This window comes from Lineus longissimus, chromosome 5 (genome assembly GCF_910592395.1).
Source record: "Lineus longissimus chromosome 5, tnLinLong1.2, whole genome shotgun sequence".
NCBI classification, from domain to species: Eukaryota; Metazoa; Nemertea; class Pilidiophora; order Heteronemertea; family Lineidae; genus Lineus; species Lineus longissimus.
Window position 1 is genome coordinate 21,593,212 of NC_088312.1, and position 23,607 is coordinate 21,616,818.

Below are 23,607 nucleotides of genomic sequence, written 5' to 3' on the forward strand. Positions count from 1 at the left end.
CAGCACATACCTGGTGGAGGTTTCTTGGTTGTTTTTGATCCCCCAGGTGTCTTCGTAGTTTTCACACCTGTAAAATGATTGTAAATTGAAAGTTGAGATCCGAAAATGGGGTCTGTGTCATGTAAAAACGAAAGACAATCATGTTTCAATACAATATCGTGGACAGACCTTTTTCTATACAATAGCAAACGACTGCTAAAAATCTTGAAAATGCATAAGCATATTTTGGTGATAATTAACAGGTACATCTCATCTACTATCTCTTCTAAATGAAATCAACTATGCCAACTTATCTCTTGTTAACATGCTGATGTTTGCTACGAATTTGTCCTCGATAATTAATCCAGCTGTCTCTATAAACGAGGTACATAATTAAAGGTATCAATTGACTAAAATGTAACAGTGTCTAACTTTCGGCTTGAACTGATTAGCACTATCTGGAACATTTCAGATACAGGTGTGAGGCAGTTATTAAAATGGCCGTTGATTGAAGCAGAAACATTATTTTCTTCACAGCACATACCTGGTGGAGGTTTCGTGGTTGTTTTTGATCCCCCAGGTGTCTTCGTAGTTTTCACACCTGTAAAATGATTGTAAATTGAAAGTTGAGATCCGAAAATGGGGTCTGTGTCATGTAAAAACGAAAGACAATCATGTTTCAATACAATATCGTGGACAGACCTTTTTCTATACAATAGCAAACGACTGCTAAAAATCTTGAAAATGCATAAGCATATTTTGGTGATAATTAACAGGTACATCTCATCTACTATCTCTTCTAAATGAAATCAACTATGCCAACTTATCTCTTGTTAACATGCTGATGTTTGCTACGAATTTGTCCTCGATAATTAATCCAGCTGTCTCTATAAACGAGGTACATAATTAAAGGTATAAATTGACTAAAATGTAACAGTGTTTAACTTTCGTCTTGAACTAATTTGCACTATCTGGAACATTTCAGATACAGGTGTGAGGCAGTTATTAAAATGGCCGTTGATTGAAGCAGAAACATTATTTTCTTCACAGCACATACCTGGTGGAGGTTTCTTGGTTGTTGGTAGCCCAGGTGTCTTCGTAGTTTTCACACCTGTAAAATGATTGTAAATTGAAAGTTTATATCCGAAAATGGGGTCTGTGTCATGTAAAAACGAAAGACAATCATGTTTCAATACAATATCGTGGACAGACCTTTTTCTATACAATAGCAAACGACTGCTAAAAATCTTGAAAATGCATAAGCATATTTTGGTGATAATTAACAGGTACATCTCATCTACTATCTCTTCTAAATGAAATCAACTATGCCAACTTATCTCTTGTTAACGTGCTGATGTTTGCTACGAATTTGTCCTCGATAATTAATCCAGCTGTCTCTATAAACGAGGTACATAATTAAAGGTATAAATTGACTAAAATGTAACAGTGTCTAACTTTGGGCTTGAACTGATTAGCACTATCTGGAACATTTCAGATACAGGTGTGAGGCAGTTATTAAAATGGCCGTTGATTGAAGCAGAAACATTATTTTCTTCACAGCACATACCTGGTGGAGGTTTCTTGGTTGTTGGTAGCCCAGGTGTCTTCGTAGTTTTCACGCCTGTAAAATGATTGTAAATTGAAAGTTGATATCCGAAAATGGGGTCTGTGTCATGTAAAAACGAAAGACAAGCATGTTTCAATACAATATCGTGGACAGACCTTTTTCTATACAAAAGCAAACGACTGCTAAAAATCTTGAAAATGCATAAGCATATTTTGGTGATAATTAACAGGTACATCTCATCTACTATCTCTTCTAAATGAAATCAACTATGCCAACTTATCTCTTGTTAACGTGCTGATGTTTGCTACGAATTTGTCCTCGATAATTAATCCAGCTGTCTCTATAAACGAGGTACATAATTAAAGGTATAAATTGACTAAAATGTAACAGTGTCTAACTTTGGGCTTGAACTGATTAGCACTATCTGGAACATTTCAGATACAGGTGTGAGGCAGTTATTAAAATGGCCGTTGATTGAAGCAGAAACATTATTTTCTTCACAGCACATACCTGGTGGAGGTTTCGTGGTTGTTTTTGATCCCCCAGGTGTCTTCGTAGTTTTCCCGCCTGTAAAATGATTGTAAATTGAAAGTTGATATCCGAAAATGGGATCTGTGTCATGTAAAAACGAAAGACAATCATGTTTCAATACAATATCGTGGACAGACCTTTTTCTATACAATAGCAAACGACTGCTAAAAATCTTGAAACTGCATAAGCATATTTTGGTGATAATTAACAGGTACATCTCATCTACTATCCCTTCTAAATGAAATCAACTATGCCAACTTATCTCTTGTGAACATGCTGATGTTTGCTACGAATTTGTCCTCGATAATTAATCCAGCTGTCTCTATAAACGAGGTACATAATTAAAGGTATAAATTGACTAAAATGTAACAGTGTTTAACCTTCGGCTTGAACTAATTTGCACTATCTGGAACATTTCAGATACAGGTGTGAGGCAGTTATTAAAATGGCCGTTGATTGAAGCAGAAACATTTTTTTCTTCACAGCACATACCTGGTGGAGATTTCGTGGTTGTTGACCCCCCAGGTGTCTTCGTAGTTTTCCCGCCTGTAAAATGAGTGTAAATTGAAAGTTGATATCCGAAAATGAAGTCTGTGTCATGTAAAAACGAAAGACAATCATGTTTCAATACAATATCGTGGACAGACCTTTTTCTATACAATAGCAAACGACTGCTAAAAATCTTGAAAATGCATAAGCATATTTTGGTGATAATTAACAGGTACATCTCATCTACTATCTCTTCTAAATGAAATCAACTATGCCCACTTATCTCTTGTTAACGTGCTGATGTTTGCAACGAATTTGTCCTTGATAATTAATCCAGCTGTTTCTATAAACGAGGTACATACCTCAAGGTATAAATTTATTAAAATGTAACAGTGTCTCAATTTCAGCTTCAACTGATTGGCGCTATCTGGAACATTTCAGATACAGGTGTGAGGCAGTTATTAAAATGGCCGTTGATTGAAGCAGAAACATTATTTTCTTCACAGCACATACCTGGTGGAGATTTCGTGGTTGTTGACCCCCCAGGTGTCTTCGTAGTTTTCCCGCCTGTAAAATGAGTGTAAATTGAAAGTTGATATCCGAAAATGAAGTCTGTGTCATGTAAAAACGAAAGACAATCATGTTTCAATACAATATCGTGGACAGACCTTTTTCTATACAATAGCAAACGACTGCTAAAAATCTTGAAAATGCATAAGCATATTTTGGTGATAATTAACAGGTACATCTCATCTGCTATCTCTTCTAAATGAAATCAACTATGCCAACTTATCTCTTGTTAACGTGCTGATGTTTGCAACGAATTTGTCCTTGATGATTAATCCAGCTGTCTCTATAAACGAGGTACATAATTTAAGGTATAAATTGACTAAAATGTAACAGTGTCTAAATTTCGGCTTCAACTGATTGGCGCTATCTGGAACATTTCAGATACAGGTGTGAGGAAGTTATTAAAATGGCCGTTGATTGAAGTAGAAACATTATTTTCTTCACAGCACATACCTGTTGGAGATTTCGTGGTTGTTGACCCCCCAGGTGTCTTCGTAGTTTTCCCGCCTGTAAAATGAGTGTAAATTGAAAGTTGATATCCGAAAATGAAGTCTGTGTCATGTAAAAACGAAAGACAATCATGTTTCAATACAATATCGTGGACAGACCTTTTTCTATACAATAGCAAACGACTGCTAAAAATCTTGAAAATGCATAAGCATATTTTGGAGATAATTAACAGGTACATCTCATCTACTATCTCTTCTAAATGAAATCAACTATGCCAACTTATCTCTTGTTAACGTGCTGATGTTTGCTACGAATTTGTCCTCGATAATTAATGCAGCTGTCTCTATAAACGAGGTACATAATTTAAGGTATAAATTGACTAAAATGTAACAGTGTCTAAATTTCGGCTTCAACTGATTGGCGCTATCTGGAACATTTCAGATACAGGTGTGAGGAAGTTATTAAAATGGCCGTTGATTGAAGCAGAAACATTATTTTCTTCACAGCACATACCTGTTGGAGATTTTGTGGTTGTTGACCCCCCAGGTGTCTTCGTAGTTTTCCCGCCTGTAAAATGAGTGTAAATTGAAAGTTGATATCCGAAAATGAAGTCTGTGTCATTTAAAAACGAAAGACAATCATGTTTCAATACAATATCGTGGACAGTCCTTTTTCTATACAATAGCAAACGACTGCTGTGATCTTTAAAACAATGCTTTGATGTTTTAAAAGTAGACAGTTGAAAGAACAAAAAAATCCTGATTTCTTAGCAAATGATTCGATTGCAAAAGTTTTATTTTTTTACGTTAAAAGTCAGGTATGGTCTGACCGGAGGTATGTTCAGAGAATCTCATGATAGTCTGAAAGAACAATGATAAGAAATGCCATTATCGAGGCTGGAAGTGGTATTGGTTCTTTTTGATAAGTAATTATTTATGAGAAATTATATATTAAGTACTTATCACTCACCAACAGCCGGCGGAACCTTTGGTCCTGAAATGAAATTAAAAGGCTTTGATTTACCTATCTTCCTGGGATACCAACCAAGTTGAAAAAATGGGAATCTCCCATAAAAAATCAATCTGAACCGATCTCGATGATTCTCTACGATTGGGTATGGGCCTACGATAATCTGAAAATCTTGAAATAAATATGTTAATCAATCAATTAATTGAGATTGGGGTAACCATAGAAGAACTGTAGAAGATTGGTAAGGGATTCTCTTTTGTATATTTATATTGTCACTTTCATTAGCCATCTATCATGTCAATAGAATTGGATTGATTGACCCGTGGCTTTGTATGACCTGGAACACGGGCATTGCGATCCATCCAAGTTTCATGAGGTTGGCAGCATTTGGTTACTCACCCTCAGTTTTTATGATAATTATCCATATGATGTTTATCTCCGAGATTATTTTTGTGATCGAGAACGTGATTGTGATCTTGACGTATTCCGTGCCTATGTACAGTCTCCACCAAGCCACGTCAGTCGTCGTCCCGATGGCATAATAATAGAAATATATCTTCCACTCGACAGTAATGAATCGAATAATCGTGATAATTTCTTCCTTTTTCCCTGCTTCTATCTTATAGCCACCGATTATCCACAATGTACATGTCTGCCCCTTCTTTATATGGGTCGTGATCACCCATTTTATTTTTATGAATATTTGGTAAACATTAACTGTCGTCATAGAGCACGTAAAGTAAGTTGTCGTGATCATCGTCGTGAAGTGTGTTACGATATCTGACTCCTGCTTGAATGTCAAGGTGTGAACTTCGCCACCGTTATAATGCACAACGTAGAGTAGCAGGCCGCCTTGTCCGATTTTGAAGCTGCGACACAGAATCAGAATAAAGTAGAATACTTTGTAATAGGCATCCTTCCCTGAATTCGTTGAACCGTCCCAGGTTATGATAAACTGAAATTTCTTGGTCACAAGGGTGAAACCTAATCCTGAAAACATAATTACGGCAGTTAAACCAATAATTCGTTGTAATATGCCTTGCAAATTATATGTACATGCACAAATTGTCAACTATGTCTACTATTCAGCCCTAGAGGGAGCGAGATAATTAATTGGAAGGAAATTAATTTTCATCGCATATTTAACGATGCTTCTAGTCAGCCTACTGGTTACTTACATTTGTTAACGATAGCTAGGGATGAAGTGGCATGCACCATCCATAGATTTTCAGTGATATTCTATTGATTGAAACGAATATTTTAGGTTTGAACGACCACACTGTGTTGGACGGCTATGATACTTCTACTTCACAGGTAAATAGCCTTTCTGTCAAAACAATATAAAGAGCTTACTCGAAGAAAGCTGAATTGACCTCTGTATAATATGAATTAAGGCGAATTACGTTGCATCGTCTTACCGTATATCTTGAATTCTGCCACCCTTGTCGTCCACCAGGTGATCACCCATGTCTGTTGTATGGTGACAGTAGTGATGATGTACTTAGTATTGATAACGTCCTTCCAGAAGGTCATGTCAGTGTTTGACCCGATGGCGAAGTAATATATGCGGAACTTATAACTTATCAGTTGAATGTAGAGTGTGACCTGAGCTCTGAATTCCCATGATGTTCCGCATGCGAATCCTCCCCACATAATCATGCCTCTGTAGGAAGAGAGAAACGCGTATGAGGAATATAGGGGCATAGTACTGGTAGTTTCATTGATAAACCTTTGACCATGTTCTCTGAAGGACACATTTCCGAAATAAAGACAAGATGCTTGTTTTGAGTTTAGTACGTTGGTTACATACATTTCGTCTTGCTTAATATTTTCCAGACACATCTAAGACCATAATTAAAATTTGGATATGGTCATCTGTCTAAAGAAGTCAAGTCCTGATACTGGTAGTTCAAGTATAGTAACAAACCTTCCAGCATTTCCCCGGGAAAAACTTGTGTAAAAGGTGTGGATCTTCTTGAATATGGTCAGCAACTCGATCTTGGCCGACCCAAACTTGAATCCTTTGCATTGAGTTATGTATTCTGCTGACTTTGATGCCGTAAACCAGTCAAACACCTGAACACTTGATCCGGAGCAGTATACCAACTTGATCCGAAGGCTGTCGGAACCGAGGGTGAACGACTGGAGCATGAACACGAGGAAGTCGACGCCTTGCTTGAAGCCAGCACTACTGCTCGACGAGGAAGCATCCAGAATGAAGATCAAATCAAGTAAAAGAGTTTTCTTTGACCCTAGAATCCAAAAAAAGTTAATGAATCATGGCACTTGGTGAGACAGTTGCAAAAGAAGTAAGTCATGAGAACCGTGTGACTGTGGATTTGTCAGGGTCGTAACAACACCGCACATTGATTTGTCCAAAGTGTACCACCGGAGACTGGATTCATTCCATCAAGTGTACTAGTGAGCGCATCTCATCCTTTCATCTTCATAAATTATGCTCTTTTAAAATGGACTCTTTCAGTATGAAGAAGAATAACAAATTTGTCAATGCATACCTGTACTTGCAGACTCTCCATCTTTATTCCGACATTCGTCCTTCTTTCTGTATTGGCTGACGGACTTATAAGCACAGGTACCAGTTTTTTCGATTGTCACATCGATGAGCTTGTACTGTTTGTAGTTTGCCTCCGTGTGCTGAATACAGGCTTTGTCCACCCCCCTCCAGTCAACAGATTGACACGTCTTTTCCTTCTCGCACCAGTCTCTGCACTCCACTGCTGTGAACTGGTTCTTTCCCTTGATGTAATCTCCAGCTGCATGCGAATGCTTGTGCTTTAAGAACTCCATGCATTCTGATAAATAGAGAAATCCGATACAGATGTTGTGGGATATGGTTTTCACCATTTCTTCAGGGTTGTACTGCACCCATGAATACTGGTTTCATTTGGAATCTTGTGTACTTGAAGAGATCTTTTAAAAGGTTCTACCCGAAGCCATTTACATTTTAGTTCGCTTTATTTTGAAAACAAAGATATTTCAATTTTGTGGATAAGATGACTGACACTAGCCTGGACGTGTGCCAATGGGTCACTTTCTACCAGTCATCCATCATATCTCGGGCATCGTCTGCCCAAAGGAGTATTCAGATAACGGATCTTTTTTAAAGATGGTCGTATCTTGGTACTCAGTTGTCAAAGCACATGCGTAACTCTGGATATATGACTGAGGAAGGTCACATCAACCGTTCCAATGTTTACGAGGTTGGAGAGAAAGAACCAGATTTAATTACTGCTCCGTTATTATTCACTATCAATGTTATTTCTTTAGGTTTGTATTATAAGCATCCTGCTCATATATTTGGAGATCAATGGGAACTATTCTTGATGCGATACAAGGCGTATTGTAAATTTCATTTGTTGCAAAAACTAAAAAGTTTGTTATTAGCTGACATGTTTGAGTTGCATAGGTTGGGCAAAATCCCGTGTTTTCAAATTGAGATTAGGGTTACCAGTATACTTACTGCTTGCTGGAGCGAATTGGGTATCTGAACCGTCGGGCTTGTTACGTTCTTCTAAAAACACCAGAAATACCTCAGTTCAGTCTTTAGCGTCAAAGGAAACCATAAAGTATCATTGAAAACTGTTTGTAGGACAAAGCTTATACTGCGAACTCGTCTCTCAGCACCCCTAGGTTTTGGCGAAAATCTAACTGATCTCAATATGTTTCAATCCTTGCTAATTCAGCAATTATACCACAATTGAGAATTTTCTGCCGTTATGTTGAATTAGAGATGCCAGTAACTGCATTGAAATGCTTGTGGATATAAAATCGCATTCTAACGGCCGTCTTATACACGATGCATTTCTCTCTACATGCAGTGTGCTAGGTTGTAAGACTCGATATCACCAGGGATGCAAGTGCAGTAGTCCTTGTCAGCAGTGGGTCATATTGAACGATCATAACAACAAGACTTGGGCCTGGTTGCTCAAAGTATGTTATGTCACTAACTTAGCGTTAGCTTTAACTTGACGTTATCTCCTCCAGTAAAGGCATTTAGCCTTAATGCTGAGTTAAAAGTAAGTCTAATACCGGGCCATGGTGTATGTTATCATAATTAACTGAACAATCCAGACAGGTTCTCCAGGGTAACTGATTCATGTACCTAATTTCATCACTGGTTGTACGTTGTACGTTGTTCAAAAAATATATAACATACATGTACAAGTAACACTTACTGCACGATGCCGCTGTGTTTGCTGAAAAATGAACAGCGGATTAAACTTAAATATAATTATAACGTAGTGCGGGGCTCATGAACCTAGATGTATCAATAGACAGAGGGAAAACTCGTTATTGCTGACAGTCTAGTCATCACTGCGTTGTTCCCCAACTCCTGTATAGAAAGCGATACACCCCGCGGCATGTCACAGGCGGAGCGGCGACCTCTACATGCGTGAATCCCGTCTTGATTTTATTTAGAATATGATTCAGAACTCCCACAATCTTAAAGCTGTAGTTCAATTCAATATCATCAACTTACCTATATTTGGTGCCGGAGTTCCTGAAGCCTTATAATTTCCACCTAAAGTAAAACCAATACCATTAGCTAAACATCGACTTATCATGGTTAAAGCAATCAATTATATGACCATGCCGTATGCAATACGTTACGCAATATTTGCGAGTTATATCTTGTATTGTGAGAGAGCAGTAACATTATTACCAAAAAATATGTTAATTCTTTTTTGTCGGCTAGAAACTATGCTGTCAAGAAAGACAGCCACAGGCTAAAATGATGAGCAAAACGGGTTATGACTTTTAGCATTATTAGCATTGTTCATATTGTCAGAACTCAACACATGTTCGGAGATAACAAAACAATGTGAGTCTTATCTCAGCTCTTATTCAGTAATGCGTACATGTTTATAAGAGTCTTGTAGTGTTCTTTTATTTGACATTTTTGACATGTTAAAATAAAGGATCGATTAGTTGTCATCCAACAACACCTGGCATCTAAGGTAGTTAATATTTCACAGTAGGCCCTACCATACCTGTGACGCGGCCTGCGTTTCCTTCTTTGACTGAAACACAAGAATAACATTTGTCATTTGCCTTTTCCAATAAATTTATGCTGGTCAATTCGTAATCAGATGAACAAGCTATAGTTTACGGTTAGCGTGCGCAGTTAACCTCACATGTCACCAATGAAGAGGATATTTTATGGTAGTCTTTAGGATATATACTTGACTTTTCCGAGTTTTGGTTCCAGAGAGATAGTTGCAAGAGACTGTATAATCATCATACTTTACTTGATAGCATTATCATGTAACAGAGGAAAAACATCAAGGTCCAACCGGGGATTGAACACGGGACCTCTTGCTTATAAGGCCTTCACTCTACCGACTGAGCTAAAGGGAGTTTCCCCTCTAGCCTGGGCTGGTAGGAATGATGCCACCACTACATACTCCCCCTGTTCGGGAAAGTTGTGTCCTCACAACCGGGTTCTTCCGTGATACAAAGGGTTAATTCATTATCCAAAGACACACCAGCATCAAAACAAATTATTAGTACCCTTTTACCACGTTGGGCGCCAAATGTAACAGAGGAAAAACATCTAAGTCCAACCGGGGATTGAACCCGGGACCTCTCGCTTATAAGACCATCACCGACTGAGCTAAAGGGAATTTTCCTCTAGCCTGGGCTAGTAGGAATGATGCCACCACTACAATCACAGCCCTCGAAATTGATTATTTTGAAGACAAAGCTTGAAAACGTACTTAGATAGAACAGTCTGACAAGAACTTTTTAATGATAATGCTAGCATACTTACTTGCCGTTCCGCCTGCTTCTTTAACTGATGAAAAGAAGGATGATACGTCAATGTAATTTTCGAAAGATCTCTTGGTTAACAGTTGGTATCGTATTTGTAAAAAGATTGCGTAGAATATGACATATTTTCGAATTACACACCATCTTAACTATAGCCTGCTTCCGAAGCTGCAGTTTCGCTCCATGCCTCGGCTGTTGCTCATATAATCTTTTTGCAGACTTTTTCACGGCACTTTAGTTCATGACAGGAAGGGACGTGCTCTTAAAGCTACCTACCCCAAGCCTCAAATGCAGACCAATCACCGACCTTGACTAAAAAGGAAATATGATATCAATGAGAAGTTTTTTAACTCCTTTTAAAAATAACTTGTGCAGATTAGGTATTAAATCTGTGTTTACATCTTGTATAGCGTATGCTGTAAATCCGGTCATGCCCCATCCGTGGTAGAGCCAAGATGAAGCGATTTAAGCACTCACTGGTGACGTTTCAACCCCTTTCACTGTTACCTCTTTAATATTTGTTTAAATTTTGGTCGGACCACTCCGCATTTGACAGTGGGAGCGACTCCCCCTGACTACATTGATTTGCAAAATTTCCAAACAGCATTTGTTAATAATGTTCTCGTTGACTCTCAAGTGTCCACTTGCTACATGTACTTTTTAACGCAAAAAACGAAGCTTCGCATTGTTAGTGGCTTATTGCACAACGAGCGCTGGACTGAAACTCATGCTATCAATTAAAGTGTAGGTAGGATTGCTATTTGTCTTGGCATCTTTTTTCATACTAACTGAGACAGTAGGTTCCCTTGTCCGTGTCTCCCTGTCGGCATTTCTCTCCCCCATTGATCAATTTTAAATCGCCCTTCTGTACCTTTATCTCTGCAACAGTTATCAAAGATTATTTAACACGTGCACGTTCACTCTTCGAGTACTTTGAATAAATGCAATGCTGGGCAACTTGAATGAGGAGTACACAAATACATTTAGTCCGACAGAATGGGTGCACTTAGAAACGTACGTAGCTAGCCTGAGAAATGCGTACGCTTTTCAACATATCTGGCCTGATCAAGAGCGACTTTCTGGAGACAGGTAACTTTGTATTTGTATTTCTCAATTCAGCTAAGTATCATCTAAGAATGTTCAGAGTAAACAGATAAAGTGTATTTTCTTGTAACATACCTGTTACAGAGCTCGTGCCTCCCCCGCCTCCAGTTCCTGAAGCCTTATAATTTCCACCTAAAGTAAAACCAATCCCATTTGCTAAACATCGGCTTATCATAGTTAAAGCGAATCAAATATATGACCATGCCGTATGCAATACGTTACGCAATATTTGCGAGTTATATCTTGTATCGTGAGAGAGCAGTAACATTATTATCAAAAAATATGTTAATTCTTTTTTGTCGGCTAGAAACTATGCTGTCAAGAAAGACAGCCACAGGCTAAAATGATGAGCAAAACGGGTTATGACTTTTAGCATTATTAGCATTGTTCATATTGTCAGAACTCAACATATGTTCGGAGATAACAAAACAATGAGAGTCTTATCTCAGCTCGTATTCAGTAATGCGTACATGTTTATAAGAGTCTTGTGGTGTTCTTTTATTTGACATTTTTGACATGTTAAAATGAAGGATCGATTAGTTGTCATCCAACAACACCTGGCATCTAGTTAATATTTCACAGTAGGCCCTACCATACCTGTGACGCGGCCTGCGTTTCCTTCTTTTACTGAAACACAAGAATAACATTTGTCATTTGCCTTTTCCAATAAATTTAAGCTGGTCAAATCGTAAGCAGATGAACAAGCTATAGTTTACGGTTAGCGTGCGCAGTTAACCTCACATGTCACCAATAAAGATGATATTTTATGGTAGTCTTTAGGATATATACTTGACGTTTCCGAGTTTAGGTTCCAGAGAGATAGTTGCAAGAGAATGTATAATCATCATACTTTACTTGATAGCATTATCACAGCCCCCGAAATTGATTATTTTGAAGGCAAAGCTTGAAACGTACTTGAATAGAACAGTGTGCCAAGACCTTTTTAATGATAATGCTAGCATACTTACTTGCCGTTCCACCTGCTGCTTTAACTGATGAAAAGAAGGATGATACGTCAATGTAATTTTCGAAAGATCTCTTGGTTAACAGTTGGTATCGTATGTGTAAAAAGATTGCGCATGAATATGACATATTTTCGAATTACACACCATCTTAACTATAGCCTGCTTCCGAAGCTGCAGTTTCGCTCCATGCCTCGGCTGTTGCTCATATAATCTTTTTGCAGACTTTTTCACGGCACTTTAGTTCATGACAGGAAGGGACGTGCTCTTAAAACTACCTACCCCAAGCCTCAAATGCAGACCAATCACCGACCTTGACTAAAAAGGAAATTTGATATCAATGAGAAGTTTTTTAACTCCTTTAAAAAATAACTTGTGCAGATTAGGTATTAAATCTGTGTTTACATCTTGTATAGCGTATGCTGTAAATCCGGTCATGCCCCATCCGTGGTAGAGCCAAGATGAAGCGATTTAAGCACTCACTGGTGACGTTTCAACCCCTTTCACTGTTACCTCTTTAATATTTGTTTAAATTTTGGTCGGACCACTCCGCATTTGACAGTGGGAGCGACTCCCCCTGACTACATTGATTTGCAAAATTTCCAAACAGCATTTGTTAATAATGTTCTCGTTGACACTCAAGTGTCCACTCGCTACATGTACTTTTTAACGCAAAAAACGAAGCTTCGCATTGTTAGTGGCTTATTGCACAACGAGCGCTGGACTGAAACTCATGCCATCGATTAAAGTGAAGGTAGGATTGCTATTTGTCTTGGCATCTTTTTTCATACTAACTGAGACAGTAGGTTCCCTTGTCCGTGTCTCCCTGTCGGCATTTCTCTCCCCCATTGATCAATTTTAAATCGCCCTTCTGTACCTTTATCTCTGCAACAGTTATCAAAGATTATTTAACACATGCACGTTCACTCTTCGAGTACTTTGAATAAATGCAATGCTGGGCAACTTGAATGAGGAGTACACAAATACATTTAGTCCGACAGAATGGGTGCACTTAGAAACGTACGTAGCTAGCCTGAGAAATGCGTACGCTTTTCAACATATCTGGTCTAATGAAGAGCGTCTTTCTGGAGACAGGTAACTTTGTATTTGTATTTCTCAATTCAGCTAAGTATCATCTAAGAATGTTCAGAGTAAACAGATAAAGTGTATTTTCTTGTAACATACCTGTTACAGAGCTCGTGCCTCCCCCGCCTCCAGTTCCTGAAGCCTTATAACTTCCACCTAAAGTAAAACCAATCCCATTTGCTAAACATCGGCTTATCATAGTTAAAGCGAATCAAATATATGACCATGCCGTATGCAATACGTTACGCAATATTTGCGAGTTATATCTTGTATCGTGAGAGAGCAGTAACATTATTACCAAAAAATATGTTAATTCTTTTTTGTCGGCTAGAAACTATGCCGTCAAGAAAGACAGCCACATGCTAAAATGATGAGCAAAACGGGTTATGACTTTTAGCATTATTAGCATTGTTCATATTGTCAAAACTCAACGGTATGTTCGGAGATAACAAAACAATGAGAGTCTTATCTCAGCTCTTATTCGGCAACGCGTACATGTTTATAAGTGTCTTGTTGTGTTCTTTTATTTGACATTTTTGACATGTTAAAATAAAGGATCGATTAGTTGTCATCCAACAACACCTGGCATCTAAGGTAGTTAATATTTCACAGTAGGCCCTACCATACCTGTGACGCGGCCTGCGTTTCCTTCTTTTACTGAAACACAAGAATAAAATTTGTCATTTGCCTTTTCCAATAAATTTAGGCTGGTCAAATCGTAAGCAGATGAACAAACTATAGTTTACGGTTAGCGTGCGCAGTTAACCTCACATATCACCAATGAAGAGGATATTTTATGGTAGTCTTTGGGATATATACTTGACGTTTCCGAGTTTAGGTTCCAGAGAGATAGTTGTAAGAGAATGTATAATCATCATACTTAACTTGATAGCATTATCACAGCTCCCGAAATTGATTATTTTGAAGGCAAAGCTTGAAAACGTACTTGAATAGAACAGTGTGCCAAGACCTTTTTAATGATAATGCTAGCATACTTACTTGCCGTTCCACCTGCTGCTTTAACTGATGAAAAGAAGGATGATACGTCAATCTAATTTTCGAAAGATCTCTTGGTTAACAGTTGGTATCGTATGTGTAAAACGATTGCGCAGGAATATGACATATTTTCGAATTACACACCATCTTAACTATAGCCTGCTTCCGAAGCTGCAGTTTCGCTCCATGCCTCGGCTGTTGCTCATATAATCTTTTTGCAGACTTTTTCACGGCACTTTAGTTCATAACAGGAAGGACGTGCTCTTAAAACTACCTACCCCAAGCCTCAAATGCAGACCAATCACCGACCTTGACTAAAAAGGAAATTTGATATCAATGAGAAGTTTTTTAACTCCTTTAAAAAATAACTTGTGCAGATTAGGTATTAAATCTGTGTTTACATCTTGTATAGCGTATGCTGTAAATCCGGTCATGCCCCATCCGTGGTAGAGCCAAGATGAAGCGATTTAAGCACTCACTGGTGACGTTTCAACCCCTTTCACTGTTACCTCTTTAATATTTGTTTAAATTTTGGTCGGACCACTCCGCATTTGACAGTGGGAGCGACTCCCCCTGACTACATTGATTTGCAAAATTTCCAAACAGCATTTGTTAATAATGTTCTCGTTGACTCTCAAGTGTCCACTCGCTACATGTACTTTTTACGCAAAAAACGAAGCTTCGCATTGTTAGTGGCTTATTACACAACGAGCGCTGGACTGAAACTCATGCTATCAATTAAAGTGTAGGTAGGATTGCTATTTGTCTTGGCATCTTTTTCATACTAACTGAGACAGTAGGTTCCCTTGTCCGTGTCTCCCTGTCGGCATTTCTCTCCTCCATTGATCAATTTTAAATCGCCCTTCTGTACCTTTATCTCTGCAACAGTTATCAAAGATTATTCAACACATGCACGTTTACTCTTCGAGTACTTTGAATAAATGCAATGCTGGGCAACTTGAATGAGGAGTACACAAATACATTTAGTCCGACAGAATGGGTGCACTTAGAAACGTACGTAGCTAGCCTGAGAAATGCGTACGCTTTTCAACATCTGGCCTGATTAAGAGCGTCTTTCTGGAGACAGGTAATGTTCAGAATAAACAGATAAAGTGTATTTTCTTGTAATATACCTGTTACAGAGGTCGAACTTCCCCCGCCTGTCGAACTTCCCCCGCCTGTCGTACCACTAGCTTCCACTGGAATGAATGGAGAAGCGGCCTGATTTCTTGCCCAGGAAATATCGATAAAAACTTAAACATAGTGGATAGGTTTTTATGAATATCTCCAGCCTTTGACTTCGTAGTTGTAAGTTCCTTATAGAACTTAGCTGACGTTTGTTATAAAGAGTTCTTAATAATAACAACATATTTAAACATCGTGGGTAGGTTTTTTGAATATCTTCAGTCTTTGACTTTGTAGTTGTAAGTTCCTTATAGAACTTAGCTGACGTTTGTTATAAAGAGTTCTTAATAATAACAATATATTTAAACATCGTGGGTAGGTTTTTTGAATATCTTCAGCCTTTGACTTCGTAGTTGTAAGTTCCTTATAGAACTTAGCTGACGTTTGTTATAAAGAGTTCTTAATAATAACAACATATTTAAACATCGTGGGTAGGTTTTTTGAATATCTTCAGTCTTTGACTTTGTAGTTGTAAGTTCCTTATAGAACTTAGCTGACGTTTGTTATAAAGGGTTCTTAATAATAACAGTATATTTAAACATAGTGGGTAGGATTTTTGAATATCTTCAGTCTTTGACTTCGTAGTTGTAAGTTCCTTATAGAACTTGGCTGACGTTTGTTATAGAGTTCGTAATAATGACAATATATTTAAACATAGTGGGTAGGTTTTTTGAATATCTCCAGCCTTTGACTTCGTAGTTGTGAGTTCCTTATAGAACTTGGCTGACGTTTGTTATAAAGAGTTCTTAATAATAACAATATATTTAAACATAGTGGGTAGGTTTTTGGCTCACCGTAGGGGAGTCTATACAACACCGCAGTGTCCGTCGTCCGTCGTCGTCGTCGTCGTCGTCGTTGTCCGTCGTATCCTAGTTCAAAAACAGTGGCACGTTTTTTAACCGCTAGGCCTATGAACTTAAAACTTTGTACACATGACCCCCTAGGTCAGATGACCCGTGACACTAAATTTCTGTCCGATCTGATTCTCTACTTGGCCACCAGGAGGCCAAATGTGGATATCTAAAAAGTGTGATATCTCGCTTATTAGTGACTTGTTTTCGATAAAACTTTTGTGGTAGGTACTCATAGCAAGGATACATCATATATCTTACGGGTTTTTAATTTGATTTACTTTTCAAGGTCGCAGAGGTCAAATGGCGTGATTTGGCCGTTTGAGTGTAACTATGGCACGTTTCTCAACCACCAAAGCTATGAGCTTGAAACCTGGTACATATAACCCCCTATATCAGATAACCTTTGGTGCTAAATTTCAGCCTGATCTGATTCTTGACTTTGCCACCAGGGGGCCAAAACTGAAAAAGTAAGAAGTGCAATAGCCTGTTTATTAGCAAATTGTTTTTGATGAAATTTTTATGGCAGGGACCCCTAGCAAGGTTACCTCAGATGTTGCACGATTTTTCGGATTTGACCTACTTTTTAAGGTCGCAGAGGCTAAATGGCGTAAATTTGCCGTTTGAGTGTAACTATGGCACGTTTCTCAACCGCAACAGTAATGAACTTGAAACTTTGAACAAATGACCCCCTAGGTCAGTTGACCTTTTACACTGAATTTTGGTTCGGTCTGATTATTGACTTGGCCACCAGGGGGCCCAAACTCAAAACTCAAAAAGTGTGATTTCTCGCTTATTACTGATTTGTTTTTGATAAAAGTTTCATGGTAGGTACTCCTAGCAAGGATACATCACATATCTTACGGGTTTTTGATTTGACCCACCTTTCAAGTTCACAGAGGTCAAAGTTGAAAACTTTACCGTTCTTGGTACGTTTTGTCGTTGTTCAATGTAAAGAGTTTTAATTTTGTGTAATGATGCATCTAAGAAGCCACTATTTGTATGCCAAGTTTCAGCCAGATCGGAATTCAAATATGGCCGAAATTGCATGTTTTGTGGGTTTTTTCCTCGTATTGTGGCAATCGAAAGGTCGTGAGTTCAAACCCCGGTCAAGGACAGCCAAAAATATTTTTATTTTTCATCTTTTCCTTTTTTCTTTTCTGAGTTCTATCTTACATTTTCTTCATTTTTTGATTTATTTGGTGCCATAGATTTAATTAGGCGGCCATTTTGGAAATCGTTTTTTGCCGATTGCTGTAGTGTAACGAGTGATGAAATTGTTATGGTCAGGTGGATGTGTCTACATCACATATCACCCTGGTTTGTTATTTGACCTACCTGTCAGGGTCACTGAGGTCAAAGTTAAAAATATATTCACCATTGTCATACTGTAGCACATTCTGTAACTGTCTACTAAAAATACTTACGGTGAGCACAATGGCCCCTGGCCGTTTCATTTGAATATCTTCAGTCTTTGACTTCGTAGTTGTAAGCTCCTTATAGAACTTAGCTGACGTTTGTTATAAAGAGTTCTTAATAATAACAATATATTTAAACATAGTGGGTAGGTTTTTTGAATATCTTCAGTCTTTGACTTCGTAGTTGTAAGTTCCTTATAGAACTTGGCTGAAGTTTGTTATAAAGAGTTCTTAATAGTAACAATATATTTAAACATAGTGGGTAGGTTTTTTGAATATCTTCAGTCTTTGACTTCGTAGTTGTAAGTTCCTTATAGAACTTGGCTGACGTTTGTTATAAAGAGTTCTTAATAGTAACAATATATTTAAACATCGTGGGTAGGTTTTTTGAATATCTTCAGTCTTTGACTTCGTAGTTGTAAGCTCCTTATAGAACTTGGCTGACGTTTGTTATAAAGAGTTCTTAATAATAACAATATATTTAAACATAGTGGGTAGGATTTTTGAATATCTTCAGTCTTTGACTTCGTAGTTGTAAGTTCCTTATAGAACTTAGCTGACGTTTGTTATAGAGTTCTTAATAATAACAATATATTTAAACATAGTGGGTAGGTTTTTTGAATATCTTCAGTCTTTGACTTCGTAGTTGTAAGTTCCTTATAGAACTTGGCTGACGTTTGTTATAGAGTTCGTAATAATAACAATATATTTAAACATAGTGGGTAGGTTTTTTGAATATCTCCAGCCTTTGACTTCGTAGTTGTAAGTTCCTTATAGAACTTAGCTGACGTTTGTTATAAAGAGTTCTTAATAATAACAATATATTTAAACATAGTGGGTAGGTTTTTTGAATATCTTCAGTCTTTGACTTCGTAGTTGTAAGTTCCTTATAGAACTTGGCTGACGTTTGTTATAGAGTTCGTAATAATAACAATATATTTAAACATAGTGGGTAGGTTTTTATGAGTATCAGCCTTTGACTTTGTAATTGTAAGTTCTTGATAGAATTCAGATGTGCCCATAGAGTTTGTCATAATAATTGTTATAGTCATAAAATGGCTTTGAGGGAATTTTTGTGCTCATGGGCAGACAAGGAAACTTTGAGAAGACTGTGTAAGCCAACCTGTTATAGTCACTGATCCACCGGATGCGCCTGGTTTCACTGAAATAAAAAATGAAGCGAGTTAAGATAGGTCTAGTCTTCTATTGATATAATTAACGAAAATGTTTTGCTTTATGTGGCCACTGTTTTAAGTTAAGAAACCGTGGGAAGAAATATTTTTCAGAACCATGAGCAATCTCTTCTCATATTTTGTGTAAATGCACAGAGAATTGATAATGATTTTCTAACTTTAATCGTTGAAGGCATTCTGCCAAAAGAATATTCTACTGGTGGATTGGATCTTTTAAGGCTCGTACCTGCTGTTCCTTTCTTGCCTTTCACTGACGGAGAAAAAAGCATATTGTAATCATGAAGAATAAATAATGACTATAATGGAATTGTCATATTGTTCGGTCTTTTGATCACTGGTATTCTTGCTAGTATTGCTAGTTACATGTGGAACGTTTCGGATCTTATGGTATCTTACATCTCACAATGTGGTGTCTTCCACGAGCATGAATCTCGACACTGAATGAATACAAAACGACACACTTGGAGCGAAAATGTTTAATATCTAGACTGAGAGCACCTTGACACCCTACTTATGATGTTTGAAGTTAAACTACCCTTGAGTCGAAGCATAAGCAAGATACTCACGCCAAGTTAGAAACTCATTCCATTTAGAGGCACTTACTGAAAAAAAAATCAATGATTGGATTGCGTATCTTTAGGAAATATTTCATTTTGAGATTAATAATTGATTCATTTGATCATGAATTGGTGTACATTACTGTATTCAATGGTCATTTCGATGGATTTGAATCAGCAATATACACCTCAAAATATTACTTTACTTTAATACGATTTTAAGAAAAGAGGTGGTGGTGGTCTACCACTTGACTCTCATTTAGGTTCCTGGGCACCAAACCCATCGACTAAGACTATGGAGAGCTAGCTACCTTTGACTTTGCAAAATTCCTTTAGACATATCAAAGAGACAAGTGTTCTCTGGAACCTACATTATTGGTTTGCTTGTAGGCTAGCAATTAATAGCGCTCTCTAATACTTCCTTGTTGAGTAATTTGATCACTTTATAAGCAATAATGTTTGTATTATGATTTTTTGATAGAGTCATACAAATTAGGACCAAGGCCTACTTACGAGCGCAGTCATTTCCCTTTTTTGTTGACATGGAAGGACAGGTAGTTACTTTGATCTTCCCTAGTTCAGTCAGTGATATCATGTATTCTGTTTTAAAGAAATAAAATATCGTATTAATGATATATAAAAGAGTGCAGTTTGTGAAAAGATATGTATATTTTTTCAAAAATAATCCAACACTCTGTTTGCAGCTGCAAACATTTTCCATATTTCATTTTATTCAGCAACCTACGCGTTTTAGCTCGCATCTATATAAAGAATTGATATCACTCCTGACATGATTTCAGAAACATCGAAGTTGGCCAATTTCCCCCTTCAACAGAGCTCTGTTAATAGAGACGCTGGTGAGGAAAGAGCGACATGACCATAATTGGAATACAAGAGGGCTGCCACTTAGGCACATTTCAGGTTGACAGAATGACCCCTACCCTATTTCTACAAAATCAGAAATGCATCTTTTACAGTTAATCAGAGTTGAAGGTACTGGAACAGAGACAATAACATAAGCAAATTTACTGCAAAAACTGACACTGACATGGGTGAACTTCGAAACCTGGCCTGAGAAATGCGTATGCTTTGTAACATATCTGGCCTGATCAAGAGCGACTTTCTTGAGATAGGTAACTTTGGGTTTCTCAATTCAGCTTAGTATCATCTAGGAATGTTCAGAGTAAACAGATAAAGTGTATTTTCCTGTAACATACCTGTTACAGAGGTCGTACTTCCCCCGCCTGTCGTACCACTAGCTTCCACTGGAATAAATGGAGAAGCGGCCTGATTTCTTGCCCAGGAAATATCGATAAAAACTTAAACATAGTGGATAGGTTTTTATGAATATCTCAAGCCTTTGACTTCGTAGTTGTAAGTTTCTTATAGAACTTAGCTGACGTTCGTTATAGAGTTCTTAATAATAACAATATTATATTTAAACATAGTGGGTAGGTTTTTATGAATATCAGCCTCTGACTTTGCAATTGTAAGTTCTTTATAGAATTCAGATGTGCGTTATAGAGTTTGTCATAATAATCGTTATAGTTGTAAAATGGCTATGGCGGAATTTTATTCCAATAAAAACTGCGTAGTTGGTAATTTCGGAGACGGGGTGTCGTTCAGTTAACAGTCCACTTGTCTTTCGTCTTTTTCATATGATCCGCCGTGCTTCTGTTCTTTCGAAGCATAGCATTTCATTCATTGAGAAACAAGCGTCATTGAAAATTTTAAGTTTTCAAATAACATTGATTCTTAAAAAGTGCACTGTATTAGAAACATCTCTGAGTTGAAGTGCTCATGAGCAGACAAGAAAACTTTGAGAATATTGTATATGCCAACCTGTTATAGTCACTGAGCCCCCTGATGCGCCTGGTTTCACTGAAATAAAAAGTGAAGCGAGTTAAGATAGGTCTAGTCTTCTATTGATATAATTAACGAAAATGTTTTACTTTATGTGGCCACCGTTCGGTTAAGAAACCGTGGGAAGAAATATTTTTCAGAACCCTGAGCAATCTCTTCTCATATTTTGTGTAAATGCACAGAGAATTGATAATGATTTTCTAACTTTAATCGTTGAAGGCATTCTGCCAAAAGAATATTCTACTGGTGGATTGGATCTTTTAAGGCTCGTACCTGCTGTTCCTTTCTTGCTTTTCACTGACGGAGAAAAAAGCATATTGTAATCATCAAGAATAAATAATGACTGTAATGGAATTGTCATATTGTTCGGTCTTTTGATCACTGGTATTCTTGCTAGTATTGCTAGTTACGTGGGGAACGTTTCGGATCTTATGGTATCTTACATCTCACAATGTGGTGTCTTCCACGAGCATGAATCTGAATGAATACAAAACGACACACTTGGAGCGAAAATGTTTAATATCTAGACTGAGAGCACCTTGACACCCTACTTATGATGTTTGAAGTTAAACTACCCTTGAGTCGAAGCATAAGCAAGTTACTCACGCCAAGTTAGAAACTCATTCCATTTAGATGTACTTACTGAAAAAAAAATTAATGGGTTGATTTAGGAAATATTTTATTATGAGATTAACAATTGATTCATTCGATCATGAATTGGTGTACGTTACTATATTCAATGGTCATTTCGATAGATTTGAATCGGCGAAATACTCCTCCAAAAACTTCTTCACTCTAAAACGATTTTAAGAAAAGAGGTGGTACAAGCAATAATGTTTGTATTATGATTTTTTGATAGAGTCATACAAATTAGGTCGAAGGCCTACTTACGAGCACAGTCATTTCCCTTTTTTGTTGACATTGAAGGACATGTAGTTATTTTGATCTTCCCTAGTTCGGTCAGTGATATCCTGTATTCTGTTTTAAACAAATATAATATCGTATTGATGATATTTGAAAGAGCATAATTTGTGAAAAGATGTATATATCTTTTCAACAATAATTCAATTTTTTTTTAGCAGCTGCAAACATTTTATTCAGCAACCTAGGCGTTTTAGCTCGCATCTATTTAAGGAATTGATATCACACCTGACGTGATGTAAGAAACATGAACGAACTTTGTCAATTTCTCTCCTCTCCAGAGAGCTCTGTTAATGGAGATGCTGGAAATCCATGAGGCAGTAAAAAAGCATAGGTCTTGATACGACAGCAAAAATTCTTCAAGTTTAAAAGGTAACAATAGGCAAGATGACCATTGAGCAAAATATCGCCCAAAGTTCATGAGACAACGAAAAGGCAATTTAGGGAACGAATAAGCAATGGGGTCTAAACCTGTATCGATAGGATGTACTTCTTTAGAAAGGTTGGGATGGTTTGAACTGATATTATTTGCTATATACCTCTGGGATGTTGTAACTGATAGTATCTCTTACCTTCAGTTACTGTTGTCGTTGTCTCTGTAAAATCATATACATATGCATAATATTTTGAAAATTTTTGAATGGAATTTTTTAAAGATCATTGCATTACACTCGTACCATTCCATAACTTCCAATGTTGCCAATACAAGATGGTGGCATCATTATCGATCTTCTTTTTTTTCATTTGAGACATTTTTATCCGCTTCATAGCGCCCTCCTTCATCTTTAGATGATTTGTAGTTAATAAGTGGCAGTATTCTGTTCCAGATCTCATCACAGAAATTATTGTATTTATTTGTTAAACACTGGGCTGCGATACCGTAAGGTGATTATAGAAGGAACAATCGTATGCAAAGAAAACCAGAAAATCTAGCACACGTATCATCTATAGGGATAACTTACTTGACATTTTTACTGAAATGAGGAAATGTAAAAAGATATCAAATCATTGTCGGAACTCCATTTATGGAGTCACCTTTACTGGGACATTGCCTTTGTTTAATTAGTTTATCATTATCATCCCTGAAAAAAAAACCCACAAAAAATTCGTAAATTACTGTAGCCAG

General features: G+C 37.3%; 1 protein-coding gene across 1 annotated transcript; it reads right to left on the reverse strand.

Annotated features, from left to right (window-relative positions):
• Positions 1–1,922: 1,922 nt before the first annotated feature.
• LOC135488606 (uncharacterized) lies at positions 1,923–23,450 on the reverse strand. The gene is made up of 36 exons (XM_064773251.1): positions 23,444–23,450; positions 23,054–23,077; positions 22,452–22,538; positions 22,167–22,202; positions 21,834–21,857; positions 21,540–21,578; positions 20,915–20,962; positions 20,211–20,297; positions 19,707–19,742; positions 19,367–19,390; positions 19,071–19,109; positions 15,627–15,692; positions 15,283–15,372; positions 14,772–14,807; positions 14,497–14,520; positions 14,125–14,154; positions 13,597–13,653; positions 13,207–13,296; positions 12,694–12,729; positions 12,418–12,441; positions 12,047–12,076; positions 11,525–11,581; positions 11,135–11,224; positions 10,622–10,657; positions 10,347–10,370; positions 9,568–9,597; positions 9,057–9,098; positions 8,752–8,772; positions 8,037–8,087; positions 7,072–7,368; positions 6,483–6,807; positions 5,974–6,218; positions 4,955–5,545; positions 4,556–4,579; positions 3,590–3,643; positions 1,923–2,113 (listed from the first exon to the last, which is right to left on the reverse strand). Exons 1-36 carry the CDS (start codon positions 23,448–23,450, stop codon positions 1,923–1,925), a joined length of 3,012 nt encoding a protein of 1,003 aa, XP_064629321.1.
• Between the last annotated feature and the right edge of the window lie 157 nt (positions 23,451–23,607).